Source organism: Scyliorhinus torazame, chromosome 1 (assembly GCF_047496885.1).
Source record: "Scyliorhinus torazame isolate Kashiwa2021f chromosome 1, sScyTor2.1, whole genome shotgun sequence".
Taxonomy (NCBI): Eukaryota; Metazoa; Chordata; class Chondrichthyes; order Carcharhiniformes; family Scyliorhinidae; genus Scyliorhinus; species Scyliorhinus torazame.
In genome coordinates, this window is record NC_092707.1 from 109,494,252 (window position 1) to 109,513,291 (window position 19,040).

The 19,040-nt window shown below is 48.8% G+C and overlaps 1 protein-coding gene across 8 annotated transcripts in view; it reads right to left on the reverse strand.

The window, feature by feature from the left end:
* Positions 1–19,040, reverse strand: part of specc1la (sperm antigen with calponin homology and coiled-coil domains 1-like a) — a 520,876-nt gene that overhangs the window by 20,759 nt on the left and 481,077 nt on the right. For all 8 annotated transcript variants that reach the window (XM_072499675.1, XM_072499732.1, XM_072499723.1 and 5 more), the window contains exon 14: positions 3,362–3,478. In XM_072499675.1, coding sequence (XP_072355776.1) covers positions 3,362–3,478 — 117 coding nt within the window. The remainder of the gene's footprint in view (positions 1–3,361; positions 3,479–19,040) is intronic.

A 19,040-nucleotide genomic window follows, 5' to 3' on the forward strand; every position in this document is an offset into this window, starting at 1 on the left:
AACAAGACCGGAACAACAGCACCTTCTTCATCGCACTGAATTCCTTCACTTAAATTCCAAGAGTTGAGCACTTGGTCTTGCTGCACTCAGTCTCCACACTCGAGCCTCATTCCACCTAACTCCATCACAGCCCATGACCCCTTCTAGTCCTTTTTTCCTCATGTATTTCTCTAATTTTCCCTTACTGCATTCCCGTACCAGCCTCCCCGAACAGGCGCCGGAATGTGGCGACTAGGGGCTTTTCACAGTAACTTCATTTGAAGCCTACTTGTGACACTAAGCGATTTTCATTTTTCATTAAGCTATTTGCCTCAATTACTCCTCGCGGCAGAGATGTCCATACTCTTAACACAAACATTGTAAAACATTTTCTCCTGAATTCCTTATTAGATTTATAAGCAACTACTTTTTTTTATGGCCCCTTGCTTTGGACCATCTCCACAAATTGACAGGACTGTATGAAGACATGTTCCCAAAGGATTTATACAGTGGCCTCAGCTTTTCACTGTATTCATAAATGAAAATGAAATGAAATGGCTTAGATAAAGCGAGAGAGCTAACAGGACATCCATCCTGCTGAAGATATTAAGCGGAGGGTGTAGTGATCTGTATATCTGTCGGTATGTAAAGGGTTAACAACTGTATTATAGTGCTAGACAACTGCTAGATGGCAACACCAGAGCCATGCATATAAACTGTACTAAGAGGAGATTCCCGCCTCTTTGTATCAGGAGTGACTAGAGAGGGGGGGCAGCATGGTAGCACAGTGGATAGCACTGGGACTACGGCGCTGAGGACCCGGGTTCAAATCCCGGCCCTGGGTCACTGTCTGTATGGAGTTTGCACATTCTCCCCATGCTGCGTGGGTTTCACCCCCACAACCCAAAAAGATGTGCAGGTTAGGTGAATTGGCCATGCTAAATTGGCCCTTAATTGGAAAAAAATAATAATTGGGTACTCTAAATTTATTTTTAAAAAGGAGTGACTAGAGAGCAGAGTGTTAAGAGATGTAGCTTAGTCGGCACGTGTAGTGAAACATTATTTATTCTTCTTCTTATTTACTTAATCATCAGTTATAGTTGTAGAAGAGTAAACAAACTCATAGATATTTCTATTCTTTATTCAATAAATGTTATTTACTTAATTTGAAGACTGATAGCTTTACTGAACTAAAACCATCAGGCCATTCTAGAAGCAAAAGAGTAACGACGTATTTCAATCCGTAATATAATAGGGGGCACCACAATGGCATGGGTGATGTTTAATTTTCTTCATTCATTCATGGGACGTGGGCGTTGCTGGCATGCACCAGTATTTGTTGCCAATTCCTAATAGCCCTTGAACGGAGTAGCTTGCTCGGTCATTTCAGAGGGCTGTTAAGAGTCAACCATATTGCTGTGGGTCTGGAGTCACATGTAGGCCAAACCAGCTAAGAACAGCAAGTTTTCTTCCCTAAATGACATTAGCGAACCAGATAGACTTTTACAAAAATTGTGAATGGTTTCATAGTCAACATTAGGCCTAATTCCAGATTTATATTGGATATATTTGGGCAGCACGGTGGCACAGTGGTTAGCCACTGCTGCCTCACAACGCCAGGGACCCGGGTTCAATTCTGGCCTTTGGTGACTGTGTGTGTGGAGTTTGCACTTTCTCGCCTTGTCTGTGTGGGATTCCTCCGGGTGCTCCAGTTTCCTCCCACAGTCCAAGATGTGCAGGTTAGGTCTATTGGCCATTCCAAATTGCCCCTTTGTATCCAAAAAGATTAGGCGGGGTTACTGGGATAGGATGGAGCTTTCAGAGGGTCGGTGCAGACTTGATGGGCTGAATAGTCCCCTGCTGCACTGTAGGGATCCTATGATTCAAATTCCACCATCTGCTGTGGTGGTAATCGAACATGGGTTCCCAGAGAATTGTCCTGGGTCTCTGGATTACTAGCCCAGTGACAATACCACTACGCTACTGCCATCCGCTTAATGGATGTTAATGTTTTAATATTTTGGGGAAATGTTGTGTGATTCTCCAGAGAAGGTGGGTGTCTGTGTGTGCGCATGTGTGAAGATGATTTAATTATGCTGGGAAAAGGTTAATGGAGTACTTATGATTGGAAGAGTTGAGGAAAAAGTAATAAAGGTGCCAGAAACTTGCATTTGTAAGGAGAATTTCCTGGTCAAGTGGTTTTATAAGTAAATAGGTTCAGTTTTGAAATATGCATTAGGAGATACCTAGGGATCTGTCGTTTCCAGCTGTTAAATTTCAAAGTGGAGTAAAAAGGCTTTTACAGCTTGCAAACATTTCATAAGTAAAAAAATATGAAAGTTTTTTAACTTTGGAAAAGTTTAGTTCAAATAAGTGTTGAGGACAATGGAAGCCTAGATGAAAGGTAAAGAGGATATTTTAGGAGGGATGTTGAGAGCTTTGGGGTTGGCCAAATGAGGAAAACGTGCTGGAAACAACTCTGGACTGGAAGAAAATGCAGTTGAATCAGCCATCCAGTAAAACTAGAAAAGCTTTGAGGCTGCAAAAAGCCGTTTATGTTGAAGTCTTAGATTTTCACAGCAGAGTGGGAGTGGGTTTGCGAGGTTGTGTGGTAAACCCTATTAAAGCAACAGCAGCTTTGCCTTGGTGTAAGATTGCTGGATTTTTATAGTCAAAGGTGGTGTTGACGGTAGTGTTTTCTTTTGGGTTTGACCAAGCAGGGAATCTTTTTGGGGAGATCATTTGTAAGACTAATTTGAACTGTGTATCTGTAGTCTTAAGTTTTATTTTCTTCTTATTAATAAACATTATACTTATACCAACAGAGTTGCTGGATTTTGTGATGCTGAGATCTGTACATATTCTTTTATTTTTCAGAATACAATAAAACTGAGTATGGCCCAGTAAGTCAGGTTTCCCTCTGGGAGTTGGTTTGCTCGGCAATTAACACCTGCTGTGGTTATAAGAATGGGAGCAGAGTGTTGCGAAGGGGCATTGACATGTTAAGTGAGTGGGAAAATTCTGTGGCAGATGTAGAGTTAAATGGGAGAAAAACCTTCATACTCACAATTTGCCACACAAGATTCCCGCCACCTCATCACAGAGTGATGCTTGGCAGAGCCAATGACTTGGTGCATAGGATGAACCATCCCATGTTCTGCCATTCACCTCACAATGACTAGTCCAGGGTACTGTTAGGATTGTGCAGCATTACCGAGATTGGGAGCAAAGGGACAGGTTACCAAAACACTGCTAAAATAAAGTGTAAAACTGTGGAGGGCATTCAGTCTGTACAGAATTAAAAAAAACAATCCTCACATCACCTGAACTAAAAAAAACAATCTTCACATCACCTGAACTAATCAACAGACGGTTGTTTTACCTTGTCCTGGCTGTTCAGCTCCTGGTATGGAATATGTGCTGGAAGATATGTATGGAGAACAGCACAGAATGCAAGACCATCATTCCAACTACTGCTGAAATTTGTGATGTCGATGTTCTGGGAAGAAGAATTTAGAACATTATTTGATTATCAGTATCAGAACAATGCTAAAATAAAGAGGAAAATTACACTCTGCCCCCACATACTTGCCCATTCCTTTGAACCTCTCACATATTTGGTGACTCACACTTTAACACTAATCTAACAAGATGCCGTACATCCTGAGACAGGAACTTTCCTGCTCAACTGCACGATTGAGCTCCACCTTTGATTGTCTGCGTGTGTGTCAAGGCAAATCAGTCAAAAATCAAACTAGCACATATTATAGAAAGAAAAGGCAGCCCTCAATTAACTGTTAACTTGTAGATCACATTTATTTTGAACACCATTAGCAAAGCAGCCTTACAAACACACACTAAACATCCACTCCCTGTGTGAATACATCATTCATTCCACAACATTCATCATGTTTTAGCAAGCGCACACTCTACCTCATGAACCAAGCCTAGCCTGAATGACTGAAGAGCAAGTCTCTCAATTTTAATTTCTCAACTTAATTCAATAATACAGCAAGTTTGCATCTTAAAGACACCTCAAACATGAAACTCGTCTTTATCCTTGGTGTGTCCTCACAAGAAGTGGTTCTCAAGAGACATAAATTTTGAGATAATACAGCTGCTGTGGGGTTGTGAATTCTGGTGGGTGATATTCCTGGAGGTTTCATCATGTGCCTCATCTCTTACCCAGCAAAATAGTCTTTCTCCCCATCTCCACAATTTTTAGAGTTAATAAATGAGAAAGTTTATAGAACATAAGAGAAAGGGACTTCCGGGTGCGGCGATGACCAGCTGAGTCGCACGTTTCGGCAGCTCCCGGTGAAACGGACTTTTGGGCTCTTGATAGGAGCCCCAACGGCAATTTTGACTGCTAAAAACACTGTGCGGTAAACCAGAAGGGAATCCCCCCTGGATACGGATGAAAAAAGGAGGAGAAAGTGGCCGGATTGCAGTGGATCCTTTAGAACAGCGGCAAGGAAGGCAAGCAAAAACCAAGATGGCGTCGGAAGGTGGCAGTTTAACATGGGGCCCTGAACAACAAGAGTTCTTGAAATGCTGTGTGGAAGAGCTCAAAAAGGAAATGAAGAAAGAGCTGTTTGGCCCCGATACTACAGGCGATCGAAGGGCTAAAGGAGGAACAAAAGACCCAGGAGTGGGAGCTTCGGGTCGTGAAGGCAAAGGCAGCCGAGAATGAGGACGACATACAGGGCCTGGTGGTGAAGACGGAGATGCATGAGGCACATCAGAAACGATGTGTGGAAAGGTTGGAGGCACTGGAGAACAATGCAAGGAGGAACAACCTGAGGATTCTTGGTCTTCCTGAAGGTGTGGAGGGAGCGGACGTCGGGGCATATGTGAGCACGATGCTGCACTCGTTAATGGGAGCGGAGGCCCCGGCGGGTCCGTTGGAGGTGGAGGGAGCATACCGAGTGATGGCGCGAGGACCGAGAGCAGGAGAAATACCCAGAGCCATAGTGGTGAGATTCCTCCGTTTTAAGGATAAAGAAATGGTCCTTAGATGGGCAAAGAAAACTCGGAGCAGTAAATGGGAGAACGCGGTGATCCGCGTTTATCAAGACTGGAGTGCGGAGGTGGCGAGAAGGAGGGCGAGCTTTAATCGGGCCAAGGCGGCGCTTCATAAAAAGATAAAATTTTGAATGCTGCAACCGGCAAGACTGTGGGTCACATATCGAGGAAGGCACCACTACTTTGAGACGGCGGATGAAGCGTGGACTTTTATTGTGGAAGAAAAACTGGAATGAGCGGGTTATTAAAAAGAACGTTTGAACAAAGTGGTGGGGCGAATGTGGGGGGCGAAGAGGGGGGTTAAAAAGGGGGGAAAGAGGAGTTTTATGTACTAATCCTGCGATGTGGTAACTTTTCTCTCTTCCACAGGTGGTGATGGGGGGAGGAGGGGAGGTGGAGGAGATGGGGCATTGGCCATTGGGGGCGGGGCCAAGGGAGAAGCGCGGGCTTGGTTCCCGCGCTATGATAATCATGGCGGGAATAGAGAAGCAGGAAGGAGGGGGCGTCGCACGGTGCGAGCCGAGGTCACGGGGGGAAGCCGAGGTCGGCCAGAGTTTGCTGACTTCTGGGAGCAACATGGGGGGAGTAATTACGCTAGCGGGGGATCTAGCGGGGGGGGTGGGAGGGGGGAATTACTGGGTTGCTGCTGCTGGGGAGAGGGGGGAGCTGGTATGGGAGGGGATGGGCGGGGGGGCACCGCCTGGGGGAGATACAGCTGTGTGGGAACCGGGTCGAGGTGCTGGAAAAAGGGGATGGCTAATCGACAAGGGGGGGGGGGTAGGAAGCCCCCCAACCCGGCTGATCACGTGAGAGGGCTGAACGGGCCGATAAAGAGGGCACGGGTACTCGCACACCTTAAGAAACTTAAGGCAGATGTGGTTATGTTACAGGAAACGCACCTGAAACTGATAGACCAGGTTAGGCTACGCAAAGGATGGGTGGGGCAGGTGTTCCATTCGGGGCTCGATGCGAAAAACAGGGGGGGTGGCTATATTAGTGAGGAAGCGGGTAATGTTCGAGGCAAAGACTATAGTGGCGGATAACGGGGGCAGATACGTGATGGTGAGTGGCAAACTACAGGGGGAGACGGTGGTTTTGGTAAACGTATATGCCCCGAACTGGGATGATGCCAATTTTATGAGGCGGATGCTAGGACGCATTCCGGACCTAGAGATGGGAAAGCTGATAATGGGGGAAGATTTTAATACGGTGTTGGATCCAGGGCTGGATAGGTCGAAGTCCAGGACTGGAAGGAGGCCGGCAGCAGCCAAGGTACTTAAAGATTTTATGGAGCAGATGGGAGGTGTAGACCCGTGGAGATTTAGCAGACCTAGGAGTAAGGAGTTCTTGTTTTTCTCCTATGTCCACAAAGTCTCCTCGCGAATAGACTTTTTTGTGCTGGGAAGGGCGTTGATCCCGAAGGTGAGGGGAACGGAGTATACGGCTATAGCCATTTCGGATCACGCTCCACACTGGGTAGACTTGGAGATAGGGGAGGAAACAGGAGGGCGCCCACCCTGGAGAATGGACATGGGACTAATGGCAGATGAGGGGGTGTGTCTAAGGGTGAGGGGGTGCATTGAAAAGTACTTGGAACTCAATGATAATGGGGAGGTCCAGGTGGGAGTGGTCTGGGGGGCGCTGAAGGCGGTGGTTAGAGGGGAGCTGATATCAATAAGGGTACATAAAGGGAAGCAGGAGAGTAAGGAACGGGAGCGGTTGCTGCAAGAACTTTTGAGGGTGGACAGACAATATGCGGAAGCACCGGAGGAGGGACTGTACAGGGAAAGGCAAAGGCTACATGTAGAATTTGACTTGCTGACTACGGGCACTGCAGAGGCACAATGGAGGAAGGCACAGGGTGTACAGTACGAATATGGGGAGAAGGCGAGCAGGTTGCTGGCTCACCAATTGAGGAAAAGGGGAGCAGCGAGGGAAATAGGGGGAGTGAGGGATGAGGAAGGAGAGATGGAGCGGAGAGAGTGAATGGAGTGTTCAAGACATTTTATAAAAAATTATATGAAGCTCAACCCCCGGGTGGGAAGGAGAGAATGATGGGCTTTTTGGATCGGCTGGAATTTCCCAAGGTGGAAGAGCAGGAAAGGGTGGGACTGGGAGCACAGATCGAGGTAGAAGAAGTGGTGAAAGGAATTAGGAGCATGCAGGCGGGAAAGGCCCCGGGACCGGATGGATTCCCAGTCGAATTCTATAGAAAATATGTGGACTTGCTCGCCCCGGTATTGACGAGGACCTTTAATGAGGCAAAGGAAAGGGGACAACTGCCCCCGACTATGTCTGAAGTAACGATATCGCTTCTCTTAAAGAAGGAAAAGGACCCGCTACAATGCGGGTCCTATAGACCTATTTCCCTCCTAAATGTAGATGCCAAGATCCTGGCCAAGGTAATGGCAATGAGAATAGAGGAATGTGTCCCGGGGGTGGTCCACGAGGACCAAACTGGGTTTCTGAAGGGGAGACAGCTGAACACGAATATACGGAGGCTGTTAGGGGTAATGATGATGGCCCCACCAGAGGGGGAAACGGAGATAGTAGTGGCGATGGATGCCGAGAAAGCATTTGATAGAGTGGAGTGGGATTATTTGTGGGAGGTGTTGAGGAGATTTGGTTTTGGAGAGGGGTATGTTAGATGGGTGCAGCTGTTGTATAGGGCCCCGATGGCGAGCGTGGTCACGAATGGACGGGGATCTGCATATTTTCGGCTCCATAGAGGGACAAGGCACGGATGCCCTCTGTCCCCATTATTGTTTGCACTGGCGATTGAGCCCCTGGCGATAGCGTTGAGGGGTTCCAAGAAGTGGAGGGGAGTACTTAGAGGAGGAGAAGAACACCGGGTATCTTTGTATGCGGACGATTTGTTACTATATGTGGCAGACCCGGCGGAGGGGATGCCAGAAATAATGCGGATACTTGGGGAGTTTGGGGATTTTTCGGGGTATAAATTGAACATGGGGAAAAGTGAGTTGTTTGTGGTGCATCCATGGGAGCAGAGTAGAGAAATAGAGGACCTACCGTTGAGGAAGGTAACAAGGGACTTTCGTTACCTGGGGATCCAGATAGCCAAGAATTGGGGCACATTGCATAGGTTAAATTTAACGCGGTTGTTGGAACAAATGGAGGAGGATTTCAAGAGATGGGATATGGTATCCCTGTCACTGGCAGGGAGGGTGCAGGCGGTTAAGATGGTGGTCCTCCCAAGATTCCTCTTTGTGTTTCAGTGCCTCCCGGTGGTGATCACGAAGGCTTTTTTTAAAAGGATCGAAAAGAGCATCATGGGTTTTGTGTGGGCCGGGAAGACCCCGAGAGTGAGGAAGGGATTCTTACAGCGTAGCAGGGATAGGGGGGGGCTGGCACTACCGAGCCTAAGTGAGTATTATTGGGCCGCTAATATTTCAATGGTGAGTAAGTGGATGGGAGAGGAGGAGGGAGCGGCGTGGAAGAGATTAGAGAGGGCGTCCTGTAGGGGGACTAGCCTACAGGCTATGGTGACAGCCCCATTGTCGTTCTCACCGAGGAACTACACCACAAGCCCGGTGATGGTGGCTACACTGAAGATTTGGGGACAATGGAGACGGCATAGGGGAAAGACTGGAGCCTTGGGGGGGTCCCCGATAAGAAACAACCATAGGTTTGCCCCGGGGGGAATGGATGGGGGATATGGAAAGTGGCAAAGAGCAGGAATAACGCAACTGAAAGATCTGTTTGTGGATGGGAAGTTCGCGAGTCTGGGAGCGCTGACTGAGAAATATGGGTTGCCCCAAGGGAATGCATTCAGGTGTATGCAACTGAGGGCTTTTGCGAGGCAACAGGTGAGGGAATTCCCGCAGCTCCCGACACAAGAGGTGCAGGACAGAGTGATCTCAAAGACATGGGTGGGGGATGGTAAGGTGTCAGATATATATAGGGAAATGAGGGACGAAGGGGAGACTATGGTAGATGAACTAAAAGGGAAATGGGAAGAAGAGCTGGGGGAGGAGATCGAGGAGGGGCTGTGGGCAGATGCCCTAAGCAGGGTAAACTCGTCGTCCTCGTGTGCCAGGCTAAGCCTGATTCAGTTTAAGGTATTACACAGGGCGCATATGACTGGAGCACGGCTCAGTAATTTTTTTGGGGTGGAGGATAGGTGTGCAAGGTGCTCGAGAAGCCCAGCGAATCATACCCATATGTTTTGGTCATGCCCGGCACTACAGGGGTTTTGGATGGGGGTGACAAAGGTGCTTTCAAAAGTAGTAGGGGTCCGGGTCGAACCAAGCTGGGGGGGTTGGCTATATTTGGGTTTGCACAAGAGCTGGGAGTGCAGGAGGCGAGAGAGGCCGATGTTTTGGCCTTTGCGTCCCTAGTAGCCCGGCGTAGGATATTGCTAATATGGAAAGAAGCCAAGCCCCCGGGGGTGGAGACCTGGATAAATGACATGGCAGGGTTTATAAAGCTAGAGCGGATTAAGTTCGTCCTAAGGGGGTCGGCTCAAGGGTTCACCAGGCGGTGGCAACCGTTCGTCGAATACCTCGCAGAAAGATAGATGGAATGGAAAAAAGAAGGCAGCAGCAGCAGCCCAGGATCGGGGGGGGGGGGGGGGGGGGGGGGGGGGGGGGAACCAGAAGGACTCTCAGGGTTGTTAATATATTCTGTATAGTATGTATTGGTCGTTGCTACAGATAATTATATATTGGACTGTTAAATTATATTTTTGGAGAGTGTTACTTGTGATAAGGCAGTTGCCAATTAGGGTTAGTTTTCATTTTTGTTATTTATTATTTATTCATTTTCTGTTTATAAAATAGGTCATTGTTATTTGTGTTGTTATAATATTGTGTAAAGGATGCACAATGTACTGTGTTGGTTGACCAAAAATTTTCAATAAAATATTTTTTAAAAAAGAACATAAGAGAAAGGTAATTCTCGATGCTCCTCTGATTTTTCTCTTGCCAGCGCCCTGCAGACAATAATCTAATTCCCCTGAAAGGTTAACTATGCCACTTATAAGTGAATTGTGTTGCAATCTTAAAAAGGAGACAAAGTACATTCTGTGCCTTTGCCACCCAATCTCAGTGCTTCGTCTAATTGATGTTTAACTTGGAGTAGTAATGGTTCATGAGCTGAAGGGGTGCTATAGGTGGTAATATGCAGGAAGTTTCTTTCCTCATGTTTGACCTGGTGCCTCAATGTTAAGGACTCCCAAGGCAACTCGCTCTGTGCCGCCACCTCTGGCGGATCAGGATGATGATTATGGTGCCTGGAGCATTGTTGTAAGGTATGTATCCATAAGTGTGACTACGTCAGATTGTTGCTCGTCTAGTCTGTGGGATAGCTCTCTCAAATTTGGCACCAACCTCCCAGATGTTAGTAAGCATGGTAAACAGGATCGATTTGCCACTTCAGTATGTGGGTTGCTGCTTGGTGGTCCATCAGGTTCACTCCTTAGTGATTTTCCTTTAGTAGTTTGTTACAATTGAGTGGCTTGTGAGGTCGAATCAGAGGGCAATTAAGAATCAACCACATTGCTGTGGATCTAGAGTCACATACAGACCAGATGGTCACAGTTAATAAAACTAGCTTTTAATTACAGATTTTATTTTATCCATTGAATTTAAATTCCATCAGCTGCCTTGGTGAGATTTGAACCCATTTCCCCACAGCATTAACCTGGGCCTCTGGATTAATAGTCCAGAGACATTATCAATACACCGCCGCCTCATTTCCGTTGAACATTTTTCTTTACCAAATATAAAATTATTGAAATAAAGCGGGAAAAAAGGCTGTGAGGCTAACAGTCAAGGATCATCCAATTGGGTAATGAGTCTTGTTGCTTTCCAACTGGCAAAGGAAGGCCATGCGTCACAAGAATGGATGTGTTGGTCAACTAATAGCAAACACATGGGAGCAAATCATGTGACGAAACCTCCAGGAATACCTTTAGTCACAATTGGAAACCACACTCGTGTATTAGAAATTGCTCCATTTGAAATGTGGTATTCTTGCATTATTCCTAATGAGTGCAGGATGTAAAATTTCAATACGTCTCTTTTCTCAGCAATACTCAGTTTGGTACTGCCCAGCGACTATTTCTATCTTTCCTCAGCACCTCACCTTTATTACACTCAGTGTCTTGCATAGTTCATGTTTTGCTAATTTGTTTGTGAATGTTGTGTTCATTAGAGTTCGGAGGCGACGTTCCGAAGGGGATCAAAGGATATGGGGGAAGGCGGGATCAGGCTATTGAATTGGATGATCACAATGAATGGTGAAGCAGGCTCAAAGAGCAGAGATTTCTCCTGCCCCTATTTTCTATGTTTCTATGAATGGTAGAGCTGGTAAATTAACACTCCATTTTGGATATGGCGTATCAAACACTTTGATGCCAGGAATAATGAGACAGACTCAAAGCTCCTCTGAACTCTTTTCTGCCCCATATATTATACAATTGAGTTGAAAGGGAGAGAGACTGTCTCGTCATGGTACTCCACCATTTTGGGTGGGCAGGCTTAACGTGCAATCTGATCTTGAGTTTATTTGTATGTCTTTCTATACTATTAGGCAAGGCGGCACAGTGGTTAGTACTGCTGCCTCCTAGCGCCAGGGACCCGGGTTCGATTCTTGGCCTTGGGAGTGACTGTCTGTGTGGCGTTTGCACTTTCTCCGTGTGTCTGCGTGGGTTTCCTCCAGGTGCTCCGGTTTCCTCCCACAGTCCAAAGATGTGCAGGTTAGGTGGATTGGCTATGCCGAACTGCCCCTTAAGTGTCCAAAAATGTGCTGGTTAGGAGGGGTTACGGGGATGGAGCGGGAATAAGCCAAGGTGGGGTCCTCTTTTGGAGAGTCGGCATGGACGCGATGCGCCAGGTGGCCTCGACCTGCACTGTAGGGATTCTATGATCCTACTCCAGTAACTTACCTGAGCTCCATCTTCAGCAGAATATCCCTTGACATGTTTTACACTGCACACTATCCATCCTTTAGATTTGAGGAATGAGACTGCCAATTTATTGCAGGGCCATGAAACACTGTGGTCCACAGTGTTGTGATCAGTGGGACAACCATAAACCAATGTAACTAAATTTACTGAATGACCCCCAAATGAAGAAATTACAACTAATGTGACTTTCTGTAGCTTTTACTTAAACATGAATCAGAACTAACACAAATATACATGAATGAACAGACGAATGATACTTCAGATAAAAAGGGAAGGCTAATTTTAGTTCATTGCTAGGATAGAAAAGTAAATGCCCATGGGATACAGAGCAATGTGGAAAACTGGACAAAAAGTTGGCGGAGTAACAGGAAACAAAGGGTAATGGTTGATGGCTGCCCTTGCAAATAGAAAGTTGTTTCAAGTAATGTTCCGCAGAGCTTGGTGTTGGGACCATTACTGTTTGCGTTACATTTGGTTTTGGATTTGGATTTTAACATGGAGGGCACAATTGAGAAATTTGCAGACGACACAAAGATTGGCTGAGGGGTGGACAGTTTAGAGGATAGCTATAGGGTGTTGCACTTAATCAAGAAGGGTGGGGGATGGGTGTCTCAGCGCCCGTGGCCCACCATGCCAATCCCTGAACCATGTGGTCCTGTTCCGGGGGCAACCCCAGCCCTTGCCTGCCTGCCCCACTAGCCACCCATGACTCCCACTGATCGCTGAGACCTCTGGCTGCGCGGCTGGAGTATACAGCTAATTGGGAATTGGCAATCATAATTAGATAAGCACTTCACACATCCTCGTGGGTAAGCGTGCCATGTAGCATATGGTTATTGCCTAGTATTCCAATCAGACCGTGATGCCTGGACACTGTGTCTGAACACTGTGGGGGCGCAACACCACAGTCGCAGCCAAACATCCTGGGGCTGGACCCCAGCACCGAGGACATCACTGTGACCAGAGGATGGATGTGTGCATCGGAGAGGGGACCAGCGCCCAGTACAGGTAATGTTACGTGCGGGGGTGGTGGGGGGAGTGAGGCTCCTGGGGTAGAAGTGGTCAGTCTCATACCCTCTTCCAATTCCTTACAGATATTATACATGATGGACGATATCTCTGGATCCTATGGAACGTGCCCTCATGCCGGGCAATAGAGAAGGCGGCAGCAGCAGCGTCGACAGAGGTTCGAGGCTGTGGCCCATGTGCAGAGCCGTACCCCTTACTCTGAGAACCCGGCCGCTGATCCGACCAAGGAGGGAACCAGAGCGGGAGGCCCAAGATGGCCTAGATGTGTACAGGCATAGCTGGTCTTTAGAACAGATGACGGACAGCGTGTGCCGCAGGAGGTTCTGCCGCAACAAGGGGACGTGTGGCACCTGTACCACGTCCTGGTGGACTTGGCACCACGTGGAGGAGGTACTTGCTCCCGGTGGTCGTTAAGGTCACCCGCAGCCCTGACCCACTACACCTCAGGAGCATTCCAGGGGTCGAGCAGGGACTTGCATGGTTTCTCACAACCTACAGCCCAAAAGTGAAATCACGGATGCACTGTTTGTCCGGGCAGAAAACTATGTAAACTTTGAAATGGACCAGGCCCAACAAGATGCCTGGGCAGCAGGATTCTCCACCTTCGACAGGATGCCCTATGTTCAGAGGTTAATAGATGGCATGCATTTCACCTTGCTCACAGGGCCACCTGCCCTACGTCAATGGGAAGGGGTTCCACTCCCTGAACATCGAGTTTGTGTGCAACCACTATAAAAAAATTATGCACATGTGTGCCTGCTTCCCAGAGAGTATGCATGACAGCTACATCCTGGGGCAGGCGGTAATCTCTGGCCTCTTCGAGGACCGTCCCAGGATGGCCAGTTGGTTCTTGGGAGATAAATGGGCACCCACTGAGGACCTGGCTAATAACTCCAGTACGGTGACCGATGTGGACACCAGGTACTACAAGGCCCATGCAAACTGGTTAGCACTGCTGCCTACAGCCCTGAGGACCCAGATTCGATTCCGGCCCTGGGGCACTGTCTGTGGAGTTTGTACATTCTCCCCGTGTCCGTGTGGGATTCACCCCCACAACCCAAAGATGTGCAGGTTAGATGGATTGACCATACTAAATTGCCCCTTAATTGGAAAAAAAAATTATTGGGTACTCTAAATTTATTTTTAAAAGGCCCATGCGTACATCTGGGCTGTCATTGGGCAGTGCATCAGAATCCTCAAAATGCGGTTCCAATGTCTCGACCACTCAGGTGGTGCACTGTAGTATACCACCCGGAGGGTTGCCCGCTTTGTGGTGGTCTGTTGTGCCCTCCACAACTTGGCACAGCAGCAGGGCGACGTGGAGGAATATGTGGCCACCACCAAGGAGAAAGGCGAGGATGAAGAGGAGCCGGACCAGGAGGGGCTGAAATATGAGCCCGTGGAGGACTACAGGACTAGCTGGAGGATGGAAGACAGGTGGGAGCGGAGATGGTCTGGCAAGCTCGGAGGGCCAGGGAGGGGCTCATCCTCGTCCGCTTCACTCATCTGGTCATTCCTCCCTTCCCCATCCCTCACCATTCTGCTTCCCCCATGACGTTCCCACCCTCCCAGGGTCTGTGTAACATCACTTCAGGGTGATGGGACTGTGTCGGTACTGTTAGCAGGTCACAGTCGAGGACAGGGGGGTGATGATAACCCTCAGAGAGCTGAGCGCTGGAGCTCCACATTCAATGCTATACTCCGACCCCTGTCTTTTTGCCGAGTGCTCGCTCACACCCATCACTTGCACGTGGTGTGCCTGGGGGAGGCAGGTGAGGAATGGGATTGGTGCTCGGCCCGCATTGCAGAACAAACTTTAATGGTTCACAATTCACAAAAGTGTCCCTACTGCCCCATTCTCCTGATGGCGTTGCCCCACACACGCTACCCCTCCCAGACGCCCCCACCATTCCCCCCTTAGTTATTGTCTACATCCTCCAACCCCCAGTGCCCTCTCAGTGATCTTCTACCTCCCTAGCCTTCTGTGCTCTATTGCTGCATCTAGGTGAGGAGGAGGCCTGCTGCTTACTGCATCCTGTTGCCCTCGATCAATGCCCTTGGCAAGCATCTTCTGGGGACGAAGGGCCCCGGTTAACATGCCAGCAGCATCTGACTCACCGTGCCACACTGTACTGGGTGCTGACTGCGAGACGTACCATTTTCAGGGGGGTGGAACACGGGATGCTGGCGGCAGCCGTCACCACCCTGTAGTATGGCTCCAAGTTTACACCCCTCGCCCCCTCCTCCTGGTTGGTGCCCATTGGGCCCTGTGGTTCACCTCGGGACGGAGGGCCAGCTGGATTGAGAGCTGGTTGCCCCTGCGTCATCTGGCTCTGTCAGGCCTGGCTGCTCCCCAATGTCTGCAGCCTGGTGTCGACGCCCTCGGCAATGCCCCTCAGTGACTGGGACATGCTCTGCAGCTCCTCAACTATGCCAACCTGAGACTGCGACATACTCCGCAGTGCCTCGGCAATGCCCACCTGGTACCCCAGCAACTGGGGCATGCTGTCTAGGCGCTTAGCCATGGCATTCACTGACTGAGTAATGCCTTGGACACCTGCACTCCTGCTGCCAACATCATGCACCAGGCTCTCCACTGCGGTTGCCACCCTAGCAGTGTTGGCCTCGGTGCCATGCATTGCCGGAGCCATCTCCTGCGTCCGTAGCCTCTGGGACTTCTCCAATCGGCTATGGACCTTTTGGGGTGTCACTGACATTCCCCTTGAATCTCACGGCCACACCTTATCGTCTGCATCAGCTCCGGGTAAACCTGGTCCAGAGGTTCAGCATCAGACTGGGATCCAGCTGGGTACTGGCATCCAGCAGACCGCTGACTGCTGTCTCGCCTGGGAATTCCTGCCTCCCCCCGATGTGCAACTGTGTGGTGCTCACCAGCACGTGCCCCAGAAGCCTATCCACTACTTTCGCCTACCGAGGTGTATCTCTGCACTGGTGGAGGGTGGGGGTCACAGCTGTGCCCTGACTATTATGGTGGCATCCTCGGAGCTCTCTTGAGTGGCGGGGAGGGTAGAACCCCGGATGGCCTGGCGCCGATGGCTGCAGGTCCTGTGGGAGAATGGACATGTGGTCAGTGGGAGGGATGGGTCAGTCTGTATGGCATTAACAACTCACATTTGGCAGGTCATCTGGGTGGGGGCCAGTGGATCCTCACCTCGGTGCCGTGCACCGACCTCTCAGTGGTCACTGCTCTGTCCTCAGCCACCCCAGCGACCGTTCCTCATCGGGGTGAGGACTCTGATGTCTGGACCCTCTCCCATTGGTTATAGGCCAACTTCTCCAGCGGGGACATAGAGGGGCATTGTTACCTGCAAATGTTGGGGAGTGGGGGGTGGCCTTGCGGAGATGGGCCGTATGGGGCGGGGGTGATGGGGAGTATGGGGCGGAGGAGGGGGTGTTGGGGTCAGGTGTCGGGTGCAAACTCACCCGAGCGGCCCGGTGGCGGTCATTGACCTTCTTGCGAGGCTAGGTGTCAGTCCTCCTGGTCACGCTCCATGAGCTGACGGCTGCTGCCACTTCCTCTCAGAAGAAAGTGACTGCCCTGTGGCTGTCCCTCGGTGACCCTCAAGGGAACAGGGCACCCCGCCTGGCCTCCAACAGTCTGGCCAAGTTGGCATCGCCGAATTAAACATAGAACATAGAAAATACAGCACAGAACAGGCCCTTCGGCCCACGATGTTGTGCCGAACCTTTGTCCTAGATTAATCATAGATTATCATTGAATTTACAGTGCAGAAGGAGGCCATTCGGCCCTTTGAGTCTGCACCGGCTCTTGGAAAGAGCACCATACCCAAACTCTACACCTCCACCCAACACCAAGGGCAATTTGGACATTAAGGGCAATTTATCATTGGCCAATTCACCTAACCCGCACATCTTTGGACTGTGGGAGGAAACCGGAGCCCCCGGAGGAAACCCACGCAGACACGGGGAGGACATGCAGACTCCGCACAGACAATGACCCAAGCCGGAATCGAACCTGGGAATTGTGGGGCTGGTCGTCGTGGCGACATGGCTGTGAGCTGAGTGCGGTTGGCCATGCAAAATCGGTTTAAGTACTGCTCTCCCTTGCTGGCAGGGGGGTGGACAGCCCCGGCGAATCAGCGGGCGGGACCATGATTTGCGGCGAAAAGCCTGTGGGGCCTCGTTAAGTGGATCAATTAGCATTTTATGGCGGTGCCGGACTCGCCGGGCCGGGCGTCGAGAAACTCGCGGTTCCTGGTCACTACCACATTTAAAAACCTTTTGGTTAAATCGTGCCCATAATCTCCAAAGTGATATAGATGGGTCGGTCGAGTGGCCGATAAAGTGGCAGATGGAATTTAACACAGAGAAGTGTGAGGTCATGCATTTAGGGAGGTCAAATAGTTATAGGGAATACACAATAAATACTAAGAAGGGTGGGTGAGAGAGATCTTGGCGTACAAGTACACAGGTCCCTCAAGGCAGCATTCCAAGTGGATAAGGTTTTAAAGAAGGCAAATGGAATACTCTCCTTCACTGGCAGAGGTATAAAATATAAGAGTAAGGATATAATGTTGGAAACCCTGGTGAGGCCACAATTGGAGTATTGTGTGCAGTTCTGGTCACCACATCACAGAAGGATGTGATTGCTCTGGAGAGAGTGCAGAGGAGGTTTACAAGAATGTTGCCAGGGCTAGAAAAGTGTACCTACGAGAAGAGATTGGATAGGTCGGGGTTATTTTCCTTAGAACAAAGACGGCTGAGGGGTGATTTAATTGAGGTGTACAAAATTATGAAGGCAAGTGATAGAGTGGACAGGATAAAATTGTTTCCCTTGGTGGAGAATTCTAGAACCAGGGGACATAGGTTCAAGATAAATGGCAGAAGGTGTAGAGGGTGAGGAAGGACTTTTTTACGCAGAGGGTAGTGGAATTTGTTGCCCGAGTTGGTGGTGGAGGCAGACAACCGAAGCTCTTTTAAAAAGTACCTGGATCTGCACCTTAATTGCTGTATGCTACAGGGCTGCAGACTGTGTGCAGGAAAGTGGGATTAGAAAAGGCACATGGCTGCCCTCGGGCTGGCATATCGAATGACTTCCTTCTGTGCTGTAACTTTTTTATGGTTCTATTAAGATATGTCTTGCACAACCACAATCATTTGCACCGCTCCCCCAGAAATTAGATACTATGTAGATACACAGTTCGGCAATATATTGTACTTTATTCATGCAGGGTAAGTCAGGAGTCCTATCTGACAACTTTCACCTCGAGTTTCATGGGTGCAATTATCATCAGCAAGGCACACTTATGCAAACCCTCTCTCCCTCGAGTCATGGCAGCCCTGTTGATTGAGCTTTTAAAAGTTCCTCGTCAACTGACCAACCAATAACAGCCCATTCATGGTTTGACCACTTCTGGGAAAACACCCATCTCTTTATCTTCTCGAGCTATTCGCATAGCTTTCCAGGTTTTAGGCCTTTTTGGACAGCTCACTGCTCCGGTCTCCTTTTTTGTCAAACTGAAAAACTGATCTCGGTGATTTGCTTCTTCCTCTCACAAGAATTCTCTGTGTTCCTCTTTGTCTGCCTTCTCTTTGGTCTGAAGCTGAGGGAGATTCACCTCAATCTCCAGCTCCTCTGCTTGTAGCCTCTCCATTTATTGCAGCAGCTTTTTTGTCTACCAGTCACACGGATTTGGAATATTGGTGCCCTCCCTATTGGTACAGTTGTCAGGTCACATGGACCAGAATTTATTATTCAAGAAAATTACAACCAATTCCTTTATAATTCAAGCAAACTCTTAAAAGTCTTTTTTAAACATACTAAAAAATTACAGATTCTCGAGAAATTTTAAAGCAATTTTCCTTGCTGCACTGCTTCTGGGTCAAAGTCGTCACGATAGTCATTGGGAACGGAAATAAGACAATCAAAACCTACTCCTATTTTGTTTATTCATTCTTGGGATTTGGGCGTCGCTGCCTAGCTCAATATTTATTGCCCTCCCTAATTCGCGACTGCTGCAGTCCATGTGGTGTAAGGTACACCCACAGTGCTATTTGGGAGGGTGTTCCAGGATTTTGACCCAGCGACAGTGAAGGA